At 43.1% G+C, this 19,909-nt stretch overlaps 1 protein-coding gene across 1 annotated transcript in view; it reads right to left on the bottom strand.

Moving 5' to 3' along the window:
• LOC104984381 (neuroligin-4, X-linked) overlaps positions 1-11,560 on the bottom strand; it is a 153,123-nt gene extending 141,563 nt beyond the window's left edge. Inside the window, exon 1 of the mRNA XM_010834069.1 lies at positions 11,413-11,560. Within this exon, the coding sequence (XP_010832371.1) occupies positions 11,413-11,533 (121 nt within the window). The 5' untranslated portion in view covers positions 11,534-11,560. The remainder of the gene's footprint in view (positions 1-11,412) is intronic.
• Positions 11,561-19,909: the final 8,349 nt, after the last annotated feature.

Raw genomic sequence — 19,909 nt, 5'->3', positions numbered from 1 at the left:
AATTTTCTGAATGTTGAGTTTTAAGCCAGCTTTTTCCACTCTCCTCTTTCACTTTCATCAAGAGGCTCTTTAGTTCTTCGAAGAATTGATGCTTTTGAACTGTGGTGTTGGAGAAGACTCTTGAGAGTCCCTTGGACTACAAGGAGATCCAACCAGGCCATCCTAAGGGAAATCAGTCCTGAATGTTCATTGGAAGGACTGATGCTGAAGCTGAAACTCCAATCCTTTGGCCACCTGATGCGAAGAGCTGACTCATTGGAAAAAAACCTGATGTCGGGACAGATGGAAGGCAGGAGTAGAAAGGGAAGACAGAGGATAAGATGGTTGGATGGCATCACCGACTCAGTGGACCTGAGTTTGAGTCAACTCCAGGAGTTGGTGATGGACAGGGAGGCCTGGCATGCCCATGGAGGCAGTCCATGGGGTCGCAGAGAGCTGGACACAACTGAGCAACTGAACTGAAGTGAAATGATCTGAACTGAACCATCTCTCTGTATCTGTCTATATACTGTATACATATAACTATCTCTATATGTAACATATACACCTATCTCTTTATTTTTAATCTCTTACTATATCTATATGTCTACCTATCTACCTACCTGTCCACCATCTATCTAGCTACCATCTGTCCTTTCTATGTTTTCTATCTGTATTTATCTATGCATCTTTAACTATGTATGTCTCTACCTACCTACCAACCTGTCTACCTATCTATCACCTATCTATCTAGTATCTATCTTTCCTATTTTATTGACTCTATCTGCCAGATGGCTAAGAAAAAACTCACAACTGAGTTATCTAAACCATCCCTGGGATGTTTTATTAAAGACACAACGACCACTCTGAGTGACAGAAAGCATTTCTCAATTCAAACGGGAAACGTTTCCTTATTCCAAAATCCCTTCTGCAGCTCCGATACAAATGTTAGTTCTCTTCGGTAGAACTGGTGGTGTCTTGCTGTGATGTCGTCTCATACCTCTGTCTATGCTTAGGGCTTCCCTGGTGGCTCAGTTGGTAAAGAGTCTGCCTGAAGCGCAGCAGACCTGGGTTCGATCTCTGGGTCGGGAAGATCCCCTGGAGAAGGCAATGGCGACCCACCCCAGTGTTCTTGTCTGGAAAATCCCATGGACGGAGGAGTCTAATGGGTTACAGTCCATGGGATTGCAAAGAGTCAGACACGACTGAGCAGCTAACTTTCACTTCACTTCCAGAATCGGTGGTGTCTCTTAGTGAGGTTATCTCATACCTCTGTCTGTACTGAAACGTGTATCTTTATAACATGTGTGTATATCCTACCTACCTCCCTATGACAAACCCACTGCCCAAGACCTGGATTTTTTCCCCATGATATCAGAACCTAGAATAAAAGCCACTGTACTGAATGCAATAAAAACCAATGCCTGTGACCCCAATTAATGGCATAAAGAGTGTTCCAAATGATGTACTTGCACGAAGACCTCAGGTCATCCGTGTCCAATGTCTGTTACGTCAAAGGGATGCATTTAACATTCCAAAATGCTTTTGAGCTTTTATGCTGAGACTCACACCCTTCTTTCAAAGAACTATTATTATTATTTTTAAATCAAAGGAAAAGCTGCCCAGCTCCTCAGATGGGACTTAATCCAATCCATATGTTACTACGGAATCTTATTTTAAAAAACATGATTGAGGTTTTAGCTCCCTGTACAAAGCAGTCGGACCTGGCAGTTTACCTATTCTATATGCAACAGCTTGAATCTGTTCATCCCAAATTTCTAATCCTTCTGCCCCCTGAGTCCTAGGCAACCACAAGGATGTTCTCAACGGCTGTGAATGTACTTCTGTCTTGTAGGTAAAATCGTTTGTGTTGCAGAGTCCACTTAGAAGTGATTTCAAATGGTATTCGTCTTTCTCTTTCTGACTTACTTCACTTCCCATTACGATCTCTCAGTTGGTTGATCCATGTTGCTGCAAATGGAATTGCTTCCTGCTTTTCTACAGCTGTCAGTTATTCTATTATATCGTATATATGCACCATATCTTCTTTATCGACTCATCTGTATCTGTTCATCAGACATTTCCATTGTGTCCATATCTTAGCTACTGTTAACAGTACTTCTATGAACATAAGGGGTCCTTGTATCTTTTTAAATGAGTTTTGTTTGTGTATGTACCCAGGAATGGGATTGCTAGATTGCATGGCAATTCTGTTTCTGGTTTTTTGGGGCATCTCCATGTCATGTTCCGCAGTGGCTTTGCCAAGTTATATTCCCACCAACAGTGCAGGAGGCTTCCCTTTCCTCTGCACCCTCTATAGCGTTTGCTATTTGTAAACTTTTTAATGATAGCCACGCTGACTGGTGTGAACAGATACCTCATTATAGTTTTGATTTGCATTTCTCTGATGATTGGCAATTTGGAGTACCTCTTCAAGTCACACTTTCATATTAGTTTTCTATGTGAGTGCATGTCTGCATACTCTTTGAAAGCACAGCCTTTGATTTCTCTATAATGCTGTAAAAAAAAACAATAACCAGTGATGGACGGGGGTGCTGGCGTGCTGCGATTCATGGAGTCGCAGAGAGTCGGACATGACTGAGCAACTAAATTGAACCGAACTGATGGATTGAAATTTTTTTTTTTAAATATGATTTACATTGTTAAATGCATAGCATATCTGCCATTTCTGGGTTACATTTTAACCCTTAAAATATTCTCTTTGAGGACGTCCCGGTCGTCCAGAGGTTAAGACTTCACTTTTCACTGCAGGGGGTGAGAGTTCAATCCCCTGGTCAAGGAGTGAAGATCCCAGTAAGCTAAGATGCCTTGGGGCCAAATAAGCAGAGTATAAAACAGAAGCAATACTGTAACAGAATTCCATAAAGACTTTAAAACGGTACACATCCAAAACCAGAAAAACATATTCTCTCTGATCCTTGTGTACCCAAGGATTTATTTTCATAAAGACCATGATGGAAAGTCCAGAGAGGGAAAAAGAGAAAGAAACATGGTCTGCAGGCCAGAATGTGTACAGTCTTGGAGCGTTTCAGCCCCAAGGGTCTTTCAAGTTCACACTCCAATTGCCTTTTAGAGACTTTTTTCAGTGATCTGACTTAGGACTAAGGACTAATTCTTTAACTACATGTGAGAGAGGAAGAAAAGGTATGCAGGAAAAAACCAGGTATGTCTCTTACCAGTGTTAGTTAAAAATCATTTCAGGAATCATTGCCTGAAACTGAATTTCAGGCTCACCCCAATCAAGCAAATGTTGGAGGCTCTCAAATTCAACACTACTCCTCGGAACTCACTAGTTTTTTGTTTTTTTTTTTTAATCACACTACACCGTCTTCTTCCCAACTCAAATACCAGTCACACCTTTCTTTCCTTTCCATTTTTTTTTAAAGTCATGACTCAAAGCATATTATTTTTAAAAATTTTTTTTGGCTGTGCAGCGTACAGAATCTTAGTTCCTTAATGAGGAAACTAAATTGGGGACCTTCTGCTGCATGGTGGGAGCACAGAGTCTTAAACACTGGACCACGAGCGAAGTCTCACGTGTTTCATTTAGAATGATGTTTGTGTGTGTTTATCCCCATGAAGATAGAAACCACCCTTTAATGAAGGAAAATCGATCAGCCCCTCTTTTGCTGTGTGCAAAGCCAAAGGAAGAAAGGGCAGAAGGCAGAGAAACTGGATTCTTTCTTTTAGAATGAGTCATCATCACAGACTCTGTGTGCGAGGCAAACGTCCAAGAAAACATCCAAGAAAGAGCACTGTTTATCGGATGCCCTGGGTGATCATTAGCAAAAGTTCATGCTGCTACTGCTGCTGCTGCTAAGTCGCTTCAGTCGTGTCCGACTCTGTGCGACCCCATAGACGGCAGCCCACCAGGCTCCCCCGTCCCTGGGATTCTCCAGGCAAGAACACTGGAGTGGGTTGCCATTTCAACTTCTCCAATGCATGAAAGTGAAAAGTGAAAGTGAAGTCGCTCAGTCGTGTCAGACTCTTAGCGACCCCATGGACTGCAGCCCACCAGGCTCCTCCATCCATGGGATTTTCCAGGCAAGAGTACTGGAGTGGGGTGCCATTGCCTTCTCCGAAAAGTTCATGTGACAGCCTCAAATCAGTTAACTGCAACGTATGGACTCCCCCGGTGGCTTAGATGGTAAAGAATATGCTTGTAATGTGGGAGACCTGGGTTCATTCCCGGGGCTGTGAAGATCCCTTGGAGGAGGGCATGGCAACCCACTGCAGCATTCTTGTCTGGAGAATTCCCATGGACAGAGGAGCCTGGAGGGCTGCAGTCCATGGGGTTGCAAAGAGTTGGACATGACTGAGCGACTAAGCACATACATGTGCTGTTTAAAATAATTAATGCATTTATATATTTATTTTTGGCTGAGTCGAGTCTTAGTTGCAGAATGTGGGATCTTTTGTTGAGGCATTCGAGGGTTCAGGTGCCCTGGGGCATGTAGGATCTTAGTTCCTGGACCAGGGATCAAACCTGTGTCTCCTGCATCAGAAGGTGGATTCCAAACCAATGGACAGCCAGGGAAGTCCCAACATGTGCTTTTAGAATAGACTCTTCTGTCAAACATGTCTGAACACTGTGATTTCCAAAAGAGACTATGCATGAAAAAATAACAAGGCAACTTCTTTGAAGAAATTCTGAATCATTCAAGAGTTGGAGGAAATTCTCTATCATAAGATAATCAATAATTTTGTGCATTTGAGATCGAACAAAAAAATCTTTTCTATTGTAGCTTCTCATCACCCGTCAAATTCATTGCCACCCCTCAGTGCCTTTATCTGCTGCAGAGTATTACTTTTCTCTGTGGCATCACTGACTCGATGGACATGAGCTTGAGAATGCTCTGGGAGTTGGTGACGGACAGGGAGGAGGCCTGGGATGCTGCAGTCCATGGGGTCGCAAAGAGTCAGACATGCCTGAGAGACTGAACTGAAGTGACATCTATCTCATGACCACTATGGTTCTTTATCCCACCATAATGGTTTCCCTATCTACCCTCCTCATGCGCTTCTAAAATCCCAGAAATAGAGCATTCACTGTCAACCTAACCTCCTCCTTATGTGCGGGACAAATCAACAAATGCAATGGGCATTTTCATCCACCAGGAGGCAGAAGAGGAAAACCTAAGTCAATGATCAGAGACATGAAACCTGACTTTTTTGTCCAAGGTCCTGGTACTTACCAACACACCAGCAACAATAGAGACCAGATTGACAGTTTCCCAGCGAGTATTAAATGTACACAGAGCTACTGATGAAGATGACGAAAGACCTTCTGTTTAGCAGAGGGGAGGGATAAGCATCTTGTTTTTTTCCTCTATTGCAAAACTTTTGGATCACGGAAAGCTTGACAGAGCAGTGTAAAGAACCCACCTGCCAAGGCAGGAGACAAAAGAGACGTGGGTTCGATCCCTGGGTGGGGAAGATCCCTTGGAGGAGGGCATGGAAAACCTCTCTAGTATCCTTACCTGTAGAATCCCGTGGACAGAGAAGCCTGGTAGGCTACAGTCCACGGGGGTCACAAGGAATGGGACACGACCGAGCGACTAACACTTCCCCTTTCTTTCCAGTATTCTTGCCTGGGAAATCCCAGGGACAGAGGAGCCTGGTGGTCTACAGCACATGCAGTGATGACGAGTCAAAGTCAACTGAGTGACTGAGCACTCTGACTAGACCAAGGAAGCTTGACCTTCTTCCCCGCTGCAGGGTGTCCGTCCTATATAACTATGTCATCTTGACTCTAATGGATATACCTTCCTCCATCCCCACTCCCTCTAGAACAACATCAATGATCACTGGAGACACAGAGGCTGGAAGCCTGTTTGCAGGCTGGCCAATCACCCCCACGCACACCCACCATGGAGGGTCTTACTCTAAGGGCTTCCACTGGCTCCTTCCACCCCCATTTGGCTTCGAGGTTCAGTCTCTCAGTCATGTCCGACTCTTTTCGACCCCATGGACTGCAGCATGCCACACCTCCCTGTGCATCACCAACTCCAGGAGCTTGCTCAAACTCATGTCCATCGAGTCGGTGATGCCATTCAGCCATCTCATCCTCTGCTGCCCTCTTCTCCTCCTGCCTTCAGTCTTTCCCAGCATCGGGAGTTGTGAGCGGTCCTACATAAAGTGTCTGGACACACCCAATTTTCTCAGACCTCCTGTACTTCTTCACATTTGCTTTTCTTTCCCCTCAGGGCAATACCTCATATTTCCTCTATCCATGTAGCTTCTCCCATCACTGACTAGTGAAGACGTTCTCTCTGGAGGATGAGAAGGCAAGTTTTTCAAGGTGGAAATCTAACCAGAGTGAACCTGATAGGTGAGACAAGAGAATGGGCTTGGGAGGGAAGCATGAAGATGCCACAAGGGAGAGATGGTGTTTTTTTTTTTTTTCCTTTATGGATATGTTGATGAAGTTTTGGGGGCTTCCCAGGTGGCAGTAGGGATAAAGAATTCATCTGCTAATGCAGGAGAGACAAGAGGATCACTGGGGTAAAGAGATCACTGGGTGAGGAAGATCCCCTGGAGTAACAAGTGGCAACCTACTCCAGTATTCTCTTTTTTTTTCTCCCCAGTCCAGTTATTCTTTCCTGAAAAATTCCACGGACAGAGGAGCCTGGAGGGCTACAATCCATGGGATTGCAAAGAGTTGGACATGACTTAGCAACAGAGTGTGCGTGGGCATGCACACACACACACAAACTTTTGACCTGATGGGAAAATGACTTCCATGAGAAATCCAAAAGAAAATCTGTAGGAAAAGATAAAGTCAAATAGAGAATAAAGATTTATAGGGGGGGAAATGGTCAAAGTACCAAACAGTAGATGGCATCTTCAACTCTTAAGTGAAAAAGAAATGTACATACCAGCTAAATAGAAAACTGACGTTTTTCAGCAGAGAAAGAGCCGGAATGTTTTAATAGAAGGGAGCCACTGAGTTGCCCAGATGGAAATTTGCTTGTGTGTGCATGAAAAGTGAGCATGTGTTTCTGATGTTCTGGGAATCCTTGAAAAAAGGCAGTTATATAGAACGGTATGGGTGACATTTCATCAGACTGTAACATACTCGTCAGGCGAGAAGTCTGATGAAGTCGTTCATTAGGTCAGTGGTCTTAATGCCACGCGTGGGTCAAAGACAGGAAGAGTACAATTAAGTGGGCTTCAGAGGTTAGACACTGGATGGGTGGACAAAGCCTTGGATCTACTGCAACAAGAGCCTTTCTTTTTCAAACATCATGGCTGGGGGCACACATCATATTACGAAGACGTGTCACAGTGGCCCGTCAATAGAGATTTTAAGGAAACTGTATCAGCAATCAAGGACCCGCTCTCAGGAATACAAAACCACACTGAAAGCCCAGCAGCAATATTAACACTTCCCAAAGAGTCCTAGATTAGACAATAAATTAGGTGCTCACTAGCTAAGCAAGGTTTGCCTTAGGCAGTCCTGATGAAAGAAAATATTCCTTGTCTGAAAAGCAAATGTGGGGATAATCTCATTGACCTCCTATTACAAGTGCTTTATCCTTGTTTTTCGAAAGAATGATAAATGGAAATTTAGGTGGTATTGGATAGATACTACAACATTACATTTTTGGCTAGTTTTTCCCCACCTCCCAGTGACTCAACAGTGACGTTAATAAGATGTCCAAGGCTATTAATAACACTGGAAATTTTTCCGTAACTGGGCTTAACGGTCACTACCATCACTGACTCAGTGGACATGAGTTTGACCAAATTCCGGGAGATGGTGAAGGACAAGGAAGCCCGGCGTGCTGCAGTCCATGGGGTGGCAGAGAGTCAGCTGAGCAGCTGAGCAACAGCAGCAAGTCCTGGGCTATCAAACCTCGCAAGCACAAAGCCACTGGACGGTCAACTGGTGTGCACAATCACCTCGCAAGGGAAAGAACAGAACCACCTTTTACAGAGATTCAGGAAATGTTAGCTGACTTTTCTCAATGTAACAGGACAGACAGCAAGTGGAGAGAAGGTCCCACTGCATTTTTATTCCATGCCAGTGTCCTGTTTTCTTTCTGACCATCATTCATTTTTCAAAACTTCTCTTTGAGGATAGGAAAACAGAATTTGTTACTCTGTAAAAAATAAAAAAAAGCAGTAATCATCTCAAACAATGCTTTTCCATTCCTTAGGCAGAAAAACAGCATTTCGGCATGTACAACTTTTTGAAGAAAAAAGATGATTTCTATGTTTTGGTAAAATAAATGTCTACTCCTATGAAAAGCTCTAATACACATGATCGTCACAGCGGATGCTGTGCCATTTCATTGACTCATTAAAAAAAATAAATATCTGCATGCCAACAGTTTGAAATATTTTCACACAACGATAATAGCAATTTTCCCTGCAAGCAAAGAAGTTAAACGACCACCTCCTGGTTTGCAAGAGGACAGCAGTCCACGCAAGATGTCTGAGAAAGATTGACCGAGTCACGCTTGAACGAAATCTATCGCCCTGTACAATCGGCCAAGTTGGCACACGTTCACACCTTCAGATAAAAGGGGGTCTGTGGTGTTGGGCTTCACACGAACTCATTCGCGGAATGTAAATAGACTGTCTCGGGGATGCTAAATTGCTTCTTTCATTTCCTCGCCGTGACTCTTGCAGCTTCTGTGCTGCCCTCCCCAAGATTTGTTTCTTCTAACTCTCAGCAGCAGAAGGTAAACTTAAAACGGTTCAGATGAGGAAAGTTAGAATCGGAAGCTTTTTTCCTTTCTTTTTAAAAAAAGGAAGAAAAAGAAAAGAAGGTATGTGTAATTCCCACAGAATTGTTCCAGATTCAAAAAACGGGCCAAACAGATAAGAGATCACCGCGTAAAGCCGCTTAATACCAGCTGGGCGTTAGAGGGGGGACAGGCGTCGATTTCTCTTGAAATCTAACCTTTTAAGTCACATCAGCGCCACGGCGTTCAGGCGAGGAAATGTTTTGCTATTCCTGCAAAGCGAGAGCTTGCCCAAAACCACGGCCCCGATCAGAAAGCGCCAACGGGAGCTGGTGATGCTCCATACAGACCCCCACACTGCGCTCTTTGAAAGCGCTGCCAGGGGTCACGTGGTGGTCCCTGGCTTCCTCTGCCCACCTCGTCCTGAGAATGGACCTTTTGTGAGGGATCACGGAACACCACTTCCTGTCTCAAACACCAGTAGCCAAGGCAACTCCCCAGAGGATTCTGAAGCAAACAAACAAGAAAATACTCAGAGGGGCATGCGATCCACAGTCTTCGAAACGAACGGAAATGACAAAGATTTGGCTCGGAGCACCAGCGTGAGAAAAGAAAAGGAAATAAAGATCACGAAACGAGAAGGCTCTAGACGCTGAGTGATGCTGTCTACCATCTCCTCCTCTGTCGCCCCCTTCTCCTCCCGCCCTCGGTCTTTGCCAATGAGTCAGTTCTTCGCATCAGCTGGCCAAAGGATTGGAGTTTCAGCTTCAGCATCAGTCCTTCCAATGAATATTCAGGACTGATCTCCTTTAGGATGGACTGGTTGCATCTCCCTGCAGTCCAAGGGACTCTCAAGAGTCTTCTCCAACACCACAGTTCAAAAGCATCAATCCTTCGGTGCCCAGCCTTCTTTATGGTCCAACTCTCACATCCATACCTGACTATTGGAAAAATCTAAATAGCTTTGACTACACGGACCTTTGTCAGCAAAGTAATGTCTCTGCTTTTTAATATGCTGACTAGGTTGGTCAGTTTTTCTTCCAAAGAGCATGTGTCTCTTAATTTCATGGCTGCAGTCACCATCTGCAGAGATTTTGGAGTCCAAGACAATAAGATAAATAAGTAATGTCTGTCACTGTTTCCCTTTTGAAAACCTGAAATTTCAAGTACTCTATGGCTGTTCCCAAAGGTACAAGTGTGCAGACATCTTGCATGTTTCAATTAGAAAGTCACTTCAACAACTGTCCCACTTCCCTGGGGTCTTCTATACGTCAGTGTTTTACTGGTGAATGAAACGAAATGCTCACAACAAAATTCAAACATCAAGTTGAAAATAAAATATTCTTGGTGATACCTGTGTATCTGGAAGAAATGTTTTCTTGTTTGACGCAATTCCTTGAGTCCAGATTTTTTTTTTTTTTTACCATAAACATCCTATAACACACAGATCTAAAGAGATCACAGCCACACTGTTACAAATTCAATTTTCTGCACCATCTCAGTGCATCTTTTTCCCTCTGCCTTGCTACTAGGCTTGCAGAATCTTAGTTCCCTGACCATGGATTGAACACGTACCCCCTGCAGTGGAAGCTCAGAGTCTCAACCACTAGACCACCAGGGAAGCCCCCTCAGTGCATTTTTGCCTAGAAAATAAATGCGCTTACATAGACCATGCATATTCTTCATGAACTGACGAACAGCAGGAAAAACCACAGCAAATAAGCCTCAAAACATTGCCATCAAAATGCTATTTTTTTCGCAACCATACTGTTCGTGAAAATGAATATAATACCAAAACAACAGATTGCTGCTCTTGAATTCCTACGCTCTTAGCCAAGGTCTTCTCATAGTCAATTGTAAAATTTACACAAAATTAAATATCAGCAAGTTGCAAAATTCAAATAAGAGTATTTCATCACACGAGAATGCAAGTCATGTGACCACGTACCGCCTCTCGTCTTCAAGATCCACTAGATACACAGTATCCTAGAGAGTAAGTAAAAGCGTTTCCAACTCATGATCAACACAGCCACAAAACCACAAAAGCGCATGTATATGGCCCATTGTCCACTTTATCGAGTTATCACCTGTTACCAAACGCTTTATCAGACAGCACCCAACTGTGTTCACGCAACAGGCTTATGTTAGCCAAGCCCAGAGAAAGAAAAGTACTTTCCATAACATCCCAAGTTCATTCGATGACCCAGGAGGCTGAATCTGTTGGAGGAGGGTTCAAGGAAAAGAAACCATTGGATTAAAATGTGAAAATGAAACAAAAAAGAAAATGGATGGTGCTACCTGAAAGTCAGGGAAGGAATGTAGCTTGTAGCATGAAGTGAGGTTTGTAGCAGAAAATTCCTAGGCGTTGGAGTAACATGCGTGGAAGCAACGAAGCCCACAAAACAAGAAGCAAAATTTTCTCACGGTTGAGGACGGTCCAAGGGAATGAAGTCTCTGGATGAAAATATGAAAAGTAACAGAAACGAACCAAAAAGGAAATGTGAAAGTTACGCAACAGATGCATCTTTAGCGTGATAAAAAAGAAAACCGACGGACCGACCGACGGTGCGCCGTGAAAGTGATGGAACAGATGCCTCTTGGAGCATTAAGTGAGGTTTGTAGCAGAGATTCCTAGGAACTGCAGTAACATTCGTGGAAGCAAGGAACCCCCACAGAACAAGAAGCAGAACTCACGCGTGGTCAGCAGGCGCTCACTCACCTAGGATCCCCAGCCGGTAGTTAATCGTGATGACGATGACGTTGCCGTAGCTGGCCAGGATGCTGCCGTCGATCATGTTGCCCGTGCCCTCCATATAGGACCCACCGTGGATGTACACCATCACCGGCTTCTTGCTGTTCTGATCATGGATGTCTGCAAGAAAGAGCCAAGTAAGGGGAAAAAAAAAAAAATCACACTGATTAACCGAGACTCGGCCAAAAGACGTGAGTGACTTTCCCTAGTTGGGATGGGAATCCATCGCATGGCCCTTTCTTGAATTAGGAATACCTCGGTTAAGATGGTCAGATGGCATCATGGACTCAACGGACATGAGTCTGAGCAAACTCTGGGAGGTGCGGAAGGACAGGGAAGCCTAGCATTGCAAAGAGTTGGACAAGACTGAGCGACTAAAACAACAGTTAAGATGGTTAAGGATAATAGTCGATGTTGCTACATTTTCTACTCATAGAAATGATGCAGACGTTGGAATGAGCTTGTATGTATGGGTATGCTTCCATATGTACCTATGACACTACAGATTTAACCACTGAGATGAATGAATCACTTCTTCCCTACGTAGTAATCAAACCCCAGAAGGGGACATGCACTGAAGAAGCCCATGGCTTCTATTAGTGGTACAGAATTTGTTTGCAATGCAGGAGACCCGGGTTTGATCACTGGGATGTCAAGATCCCCTGGAGAAGGGCACGCAACTCACTCCAGTGTTCCTGCCTGGAGAATCCCATGGACACAGGAGCCTGGTGGGCTACAGTCCATGGAGTCACAAAGAGTCGGACACGACTCAGCAACTAACACGCATACATAGTATCTACTAAAGCATATATTTTAATTATCTAAGTTAGTGCAAAGTCAACTTCAAAATTATCAATTTTTACTGTAACTGCCTTCTTCAGTCAAACATTTGAACTTCAAGATCCACTTTCGACTTAATGATGAGAACATACTGCTAGTAGTGAAACCCCAAGCTCTCGATACACTATTGCAAGAAGAAAACAATGGTTAAAAATGATCAACAGAACAGAAGGGTGGAAAAGCAAAGGAAGGTGCCCAAGCAAGTGTCTTTTCTCTAAATGACTGTTTGCAACGATATGCCAACTGAAGTGACAGAAAGAGAAAAAAAAGTGAAAGAGATGTGAACTGAAATAAAGACGGCACAAGCCTGCAACCTCAAGATGAAAAGGTTGCAATCCTGCTCAATTCCACATGGAATAAAAACTCCCAGTGTGATTTGAAACCAGAGTATCCTTAGTCACCATGACTTTGACATTGATATGAAAATCCTACTTTACAATGGTCTGTGACAAGAGAAATCTGGCCAGCAGTTGTCTGCTTTCTCAAAAGCTGTGATCAAATAACGTCTTTGGTGTTCATTGTCCCTTGAGCTTATATGTAGTGTTTAAGAATCGTGACCTCGATTGTAATTCCTTCTGGGAATTTCTGTATGTATAAACATATACATGTGTGTCATTTAAATACCTGCCCGTTACCAAATAGCAACCCACTGCAGTATTCTTGCCTGGAGAATCCCATGGATGGAGGAGCCTGGAGGGCTACCGTCCATGGGATCGCAGAGAGTCGGACATGACTGAGCGAGTGATGGATGTGTGTTATCAAGAAAAAAGCAAACGTATCTGTACTTGTATTTACTTTTTTTTCCTTAAAAACTTTTTTTTTTTGCTTAATTGATGGAGACATGTTTGAATGATCAAGAAAGAGTTTTAAGGAAATAAACCAACATGTGGATGGAGGCTGCTCATAAAATGAATTACGAGCACCATCTGTAAACAGGCTCCTGGTTGCTACCAAACACCCTCCCGGAGGCCATAGAACCTTGTGGTCACAGTCGTGTACAGGAAGTGTCAAGCCACCCATCTGTCTGTAGATACTTAACCCACAGCAGAAGAGCACAATTTTCTCATGTAAAATTTAAGGAAGAAGTAAAAAATCCTTTTTGAATCTTTCACTCACCAGTCGCTCAGTCGCATCTGACTCTCTGGGACCCCATGGACCATAGCCTGCCAGGCTCCTCTGTCCATGGGATTCTCCAGGCAAGGATACTGGAGTGGGGTGTCATGCCCTTCTCCAGGGAACCTTCCCAACCCAGGGAATGAACCTTCACCTTCTGTGCTGGCAGGCATATTCTTCACCACGCAGCCTCCTGGGAGGCCCTCACTCATCATGTGCTGTGTGGAACTCTTTAATCAACCATCGTCCGAATAAAGTGTGGTGTTTTACACCATCCTCTAGTGTCTCTGGACACTGATTTACTGCTTGAGTTCTTATTTATGTTACCCTTCTTGGTTGCATTACAGGAAAGAAAGAAGTTGACATTTTTCGGACTGTTTTAAGGGGTTCCCTCGGGGGGGGGGGGGAAGTTAGGTTAACAGCTATTACCTTCCGAGACACACAGAAGAAGGTTCTTGTGAGCTCGGGGAAGAAATAATCAGATGTCATATTTATTCAATGTTAGGGGAAAAGAAAAAATAACAGTTTCTTGGTATTTAAAAGGAGAAGGCATTTTAATATAACAGGTAGCTGGTGGGATTGTGAAAACAGATGCCAGTGATAAAAAAAGGAATAAGACGCTAAAAGCATACAAGGGTGCAAGATGCAAATGACACCTGTAGTTGGTTATATAAGGATGAAATTATAGGTGGTCTGCGGCCTGACAAGGACAGGGTAGCTGATGACTCAGGGCAGCTGTCGTGCTCCAGAGGCATCAGAAGAAACTTCTACGGTGAATACTGAAAGCAAGGGGAACGTTCTGAATGCGGGTCTACAAAACATTAAATAATAGTCATATTGAGAGAATAGCGGGTGAGGAGGCAACCCTGGCAGAGCTTTTGTCAGAGACCTGCTGATTTATGAAAGAAATCTATGACTGTGGGAAAACCAAGCAAGTGATAAAAAGGCGAACTTTTTTTGAGGGAACTTTTGCTTCCCAGCAAGGACGGGTCTCTGGTCCACTTTAAATTGTCTTTTAGCCAGAGAACCACACGTCCATCAAGGGCGCTCGTCCCTTTAACTTAAATAGTCAGAAATCCATGCCAGTCTGCCTTGGGCGTTCCTGAGTGTTCAGGGCAGAAAGAATCCGCCTGCCAATGGAATACACGAGGTTGCATCCCTGGGTTGGGAAGGTCCCCTGGAGAAGGAACTGGGAGCCCGCTCCAGTATTCTTGCCTGGGAAATCGTATGGGCAGAAGAGCCTGGTGGGCTACAGTCCATGGGGTTGCCAAGAGTCGGACACAACTGCGCGACTGAGCACACAGAGGCAGACCCGACCTGCCCGAGCCTGCAAAGGCTCATTTTAAGCTGTTTCTTTTCTTCTAAACCATTTGTTCCACTGAAGGAAGAAGATAACCACTTGCTAATGATGGTTTACATGCTGCGTTATCTTCCGTCTTTAAAAAAACATCACTCTACTTCCAGTGGGTAATCTGTCCAACAGTTTGAGAGCCTTCAGAAAGAAACTCTCCATAGCAACTAAACATTTTTAGGAGGGGGAAAAAAAAAAGTTCTGAAAGCAGCCATGGTGTGAAAACAGAGATGCAAAGACCTAGCTTTTCAGCCTTTTTCAATTCTTTGCTATACCCCCTACTTTTTATTTTTATTTTTCCTTTAAAGCTTCCAAAATGGGTTTCAGAGAGAAACAACAAATTGTCCTCAAGACACTTTTTCGTGTGTGTTACTGAGAAGATGCTTTGAAAACCTTATTTTGTAATCAGTACATTTGGGGGAAACAATCGTAAAAACAAACAAAGATGGAAACGCCAGCCGCCCCCCCCCCCACCAAAAAAAAAGTTGTACTGAGCTGTCTTGGTGTCCACAGAAGAAACCAGCAAGACCAAAGCTCAAAAATACAACACAAAATTACAAAAGAACATTTGGAAGAAAGAAAAGAACGCATACATGCATGCCTTAAAATCTTACTTTCTCTTCTTGTGATCAAGCCAAAAAAAAAAAAAACTTAGGAAAAAGAAAACAGTGAGTTTCCTTGTAAATGGCATTTTCTTACTCACTTCATATTGAGAAACACGTATCTACATTCTCCCAGGGGGGTTACATGGCCATTGTGGTTAAAAATGACAGTAATCCCCAAACAAGAAGAAAATAAATAAGCACACAGAAGTGTACTCTCTTCAGATAAGGGGAGGAAAAACAGGTTGAAATGGAAAAAAGAAAAAAAAAAGATATAAAATCATGCATCAAGATCGAGCTTTGTAAAAAACAAAAAATACCTTCATCTTCACCACCGTCATTACTCGTTATACCATCAGCGTTTTTCTTTGACTTGGCTCCTGGGGTCATATTGAGAAGGAAAATAAAGGGAAAAAAAAAAAAGAGAATTCAAAAACAACAGGTTTGCAAAAAAATTCAGAAGAAAGATACTACGCAGTCAAAGAAAAAAAACGTTATACAAAAAGCTGAAATCTGTTACATCGGATTTCAAAAACATGAAATAGGGAGATGCAAAATGCATATAAACATAAATATGTCAAGAAGAACAAATTCAAAATGTTACTTGCAAAAAAAAATTTGATACCCAGTGAAAATGCAGTTTCAGGGTTAAAATAATACTACTGCAAAAAAAAAAAACAAAAAAGGGAATGTGAGTTGTAAAAAAAAAAAAAAGGAAATCAAATTATTTTTAAAGGGTTTCCCAAATTTTAAAAAGAAATGCATATGAAATATGCCTCTAATTTTAACAAGTAATAATCTAGATACATTTTTGAAATGTCACTGATACACTTTGCTTAGGAAATTCTATACATTAAGAAGAAACACGTTAAACTATAATAAACATGAAAGATGATTCAAAATATCTTAAAATTGACATTCGTTTCATGCATAAGAACTTAAAAGCATACCATTCCTGATAAACATCAGACAGTCAGTACAATTTATTTAAATCACGAATGCTCACTTGTCACTAGGAGCTGAAAAGAAACAATTCTAAGTTTCTAAAAGAAACTACAACTAGTAGAGAAGACTGCACAGAATTGATTTCTTTGGTCTACTGTAAGCTAACACCCTCAACAAGCGTTTCTGAAATCAAGATAAAACACTACAAATCATGTTTTTCTGTGTTTCGAATACTTATTAAATATTGCTTTAAGGTTATTGTTGTTTTAAAAAAAAAGAATAAATAAATAAAGTCACCTACCTGGATGACATGAAACATAAACCACCTTGAAATTTCCTTGTCAGCAAAATGAACAGAGAGGTTCCCTTAATGCCACCAAAAAACCCTCAAAAACAAACAAAAAAACCCCAAACAAGGCTCTCTGTATGCAGTCTGCCATTTGGGTTTCTATATCTTTAAGATACAAGAAGCAAAAACATTAAATATCACTGAATTATTCCATTCGCTCAACTGCCTTCTTTTTACAGACAGATCTGGCCCACTAGGATGTATATGCTAGTTCTGGAAAACCTGAGTGGTGGTGGCCAATAGTGAAAAAAATGGTCTTTACTTTCCTTCCTGGCTTCCCTGGTGGCTCAGAGGGTCAAGAATCTGCCCACAGTGTGGGAGACCCGGGTTTGATCCCTGGGTCGGGAAGATCCCCTGGGAGAAGGGAATAGCAACCCACTCCAGTGTCTCAGACTAGAGAATCCCACGGACAGAGGAGGCTGGTGGGCTATACAGCCCATGGGGTCGCCAAGACTTGGATACTACAGAGGCAGTAACACTTTCCCTTTACATTCCTTCCTGGATAAACCTCGTCCCTGTCACCCACAAGACTTGTATCTTAAAAAGCAACTACAGTTGTTACAAACTCAGGGGACAGCATCATGTTTTGAAATCAAGATCCGAAGTTGCTGTTTTCATCCCTCAACAAGGGTTGCGTATTGGAAGAATCACATGGATTAACCAAGCAGAACTGGGAGGGAAGCTGAAAACCTGATTCCCTCTGCTGGTAGATTTTTTAAGATTTAAATATTCCCCACTGTAGACAATCTCAAGCTACCCACATAAAAGTCTCTGAGGAGAGCTTGGAAAGCGGTCCTGAATATTCATTGGAAGGCCTGATTCTGAAGCCGAAACTCCAATCCTTTGGCCACTTGATGAGAAGAACGGATTCATTTGAAAAGACTCTGATGCTGGGAAAGATTGAAGTCAGGAGGAGAAGGGGACAACGGAGGATGAGAGGGTTGGGTGGCATCACTGACTTGATGGACAGGAGTTTGAGCAAACTCCAGGAGATGGTGATGGACAGGGAGGCCTGGCGTGCTGCAATATATGTGACAGCAAAAAGTCGGGACACGACTGAAGGACTGAAGTGATGACCCTGATGATTCAACCTGTTATAGCCAGCAGCTTAACACGGAAGTCAATTCATGTCCAAGAATTCCACTGCAACGAAAGATCTTAAAACAAACTTAAAGAAACAACCTTCTTCAAATAAGCGCCATTGTTTTCTGCACTGTTCAGTTCATAGTTTATCAGTATAAAACCTACTTCCAAGCTATCTCATGGGCTGAATTTATGGCTACATGTCGTTAAGAATAGTGTAAGAAATACCTTGCTTTCTTGACTGCACCATGCACCTTACAGAACCTGAGACGGAACCTGTGTCCCCTGCAGTGGAAGAACAGAGTCCTAATGCCTGAACCACCAGAGAAGTCTAAGAAATGCCTTTCTTACAGACATAGTCTATGTGGAGGCTAGAAATAAATTCCTCTGCATTTCTGATCAAAATTTCAGCTTTTTGAAGATTTTCTAAGTTTTTAAAAAAAGAGGTCACCTCTTTCATTGAAAAAGAAAAGACACTGGAAAAAAAAAAGGTGTGGGCTTCCCTGGTGTCTCAAGTGGTAAAGAATCCTCCTGCAATTCGGGAGACCTGGGTTCGATTCCCTGGGTTGGGAAGATCCCCTGGAGAAGGGAAAGGCCACCCACTCCAGTATTCTGGCCTGGAGAATTCCACAGACTGTACAGTCCATGGGGTCGCAAAGAGTTGGACACGACTGAGCAACTTTCACTTTCAAGAGACGTGGAATGGATTAAGGGACTGAAAGTGTTATCTGATGATGCAAATTCTTTCCCAGAAAATATGTTCGTCGTGAAATCTGACTACCTCCCTTGACCACAGCCTTTCCCGCTCGGTAGGCAATGACAACGGTCTGTAACTTGGAACACCTGCACTCTGCCTTTCGCATGAGTCTGCCCTTATAGCCCTGCCTTCTTCTGGATTTTCTTCTTCTTAAGACTCCTTTGTCTCCCCAGCCACAGCTGAAATCTCAGGAACAGGATCGCTGGCCTGCCTGAAACCCAAACAGAGGCCACTCTGCAAGGTCTGGGCTGAGTTAAATGCCAGAGTTCTTTCTCAAGCTCCAGTTCTCAGTGTCTTCAGGCTCACCGTCAGTCCATGGAATTGCAGGAATCTGGAATTCTTCCCTGGGGAAGGATGAGAGGCAGTATTGAAGGAAACTATCCCTACCCGCTCCACAGGGGTGCAGGAAAATGCTTGGAAGATTTGTGATGTTTTTAGAAGTCACACAGCCTAGTTATATCACTGATTAAGTGCCAATACAAAGGCAGTGTCTTCAAGGCTTCAGCAAATTTCTTTGATCACACAAGTATGATGTGTAAGAGCTCTAGAGAGGGATAATTTTCAATCACAAAATCAACTCACCAAGGTGTGAAATTGAAGGATTTGTGTCTGTGTGCCTGTGTGTACACATACATGGAGTTGTTCAACCAGCAACGTAACCTTGGATTCCCAGGTGGCGCTCGTGGTAAAGAAGCCACCTGCCAATGCAGGAGACGTGGGTTCGATCCCTGGGTCGGGAAGATCTTCTGCAGGAGGAAATGGCAAGCACTCCAGGATTGTTACCTGGGAAATCTCATGGACAGAGAAGCCCAGCGGGCTACAGTCCAAGATGTCACAACAAATCGGACACGACTGAGCTACTGAACAGTACCATATTACTCACAGCGTAACCTGATTTGAGAACATTTCCATGCCCCTAAAATGACTGCTTCTGTCCACTGTAGGCATTCAATATTTCTAACATCAATCTCTCTTAGTCAACTAATGACAAGCGTAGGCTTGCCATTTTGGTGCGTCTCCTATAACTACATTCACAGAATATGTATTCCTTTCTGTCTTGCTATGAACAGTTGCTGGTTCAGTCGCTAAGTCATGTCCAACACTTTGCAATACCATGGACTGTAGCCCACCAGACTCCTCTGTCCATGGGATTCCCCAGGAAAGAATACTGGAGCTGGCTGCCATTTCCTGCTATAGAGCATCTTCCCAACGCAGGGATCGAAGCTGCACCTCTTAGATTACCAGGCGGTCTCCTGCAGTTCAGGCATTTTTTTTTTCCTCCCCCTAAGCTACAAGGGAAGCCCATGAACCATTTACATTCAATATTTTTATGGGTGCATATTTTAATTTTTCTTAAGTGGATATGGAGGAGTGGAAGTGCTACTTCTCAGGACTCATTCCTGTTTAATAGTCTAAAAAGTATA

This window comes from Bison bison, unplaced genomic scaffold (genome assembly GCF_000754665.1).
Source record: "Bison bison bison isolate TAMUID 2011002044 unplaced genomic scaffold, Bison_UMD1.0 scf7180017863998, whole genome shotgun sequence".
In the NCBI taxonomy this organism is placed as follows: domain Eukaryota; kingdom Metazoa; phylum Chordata; class Mammalia; order Artiodactyla; family Bovidae; genus Bison; species Bison bison.
Note: the sequence above shows the minus strand (reverse complement) of the source record. Positions and strands in the feature narration are given on the sequence as shown.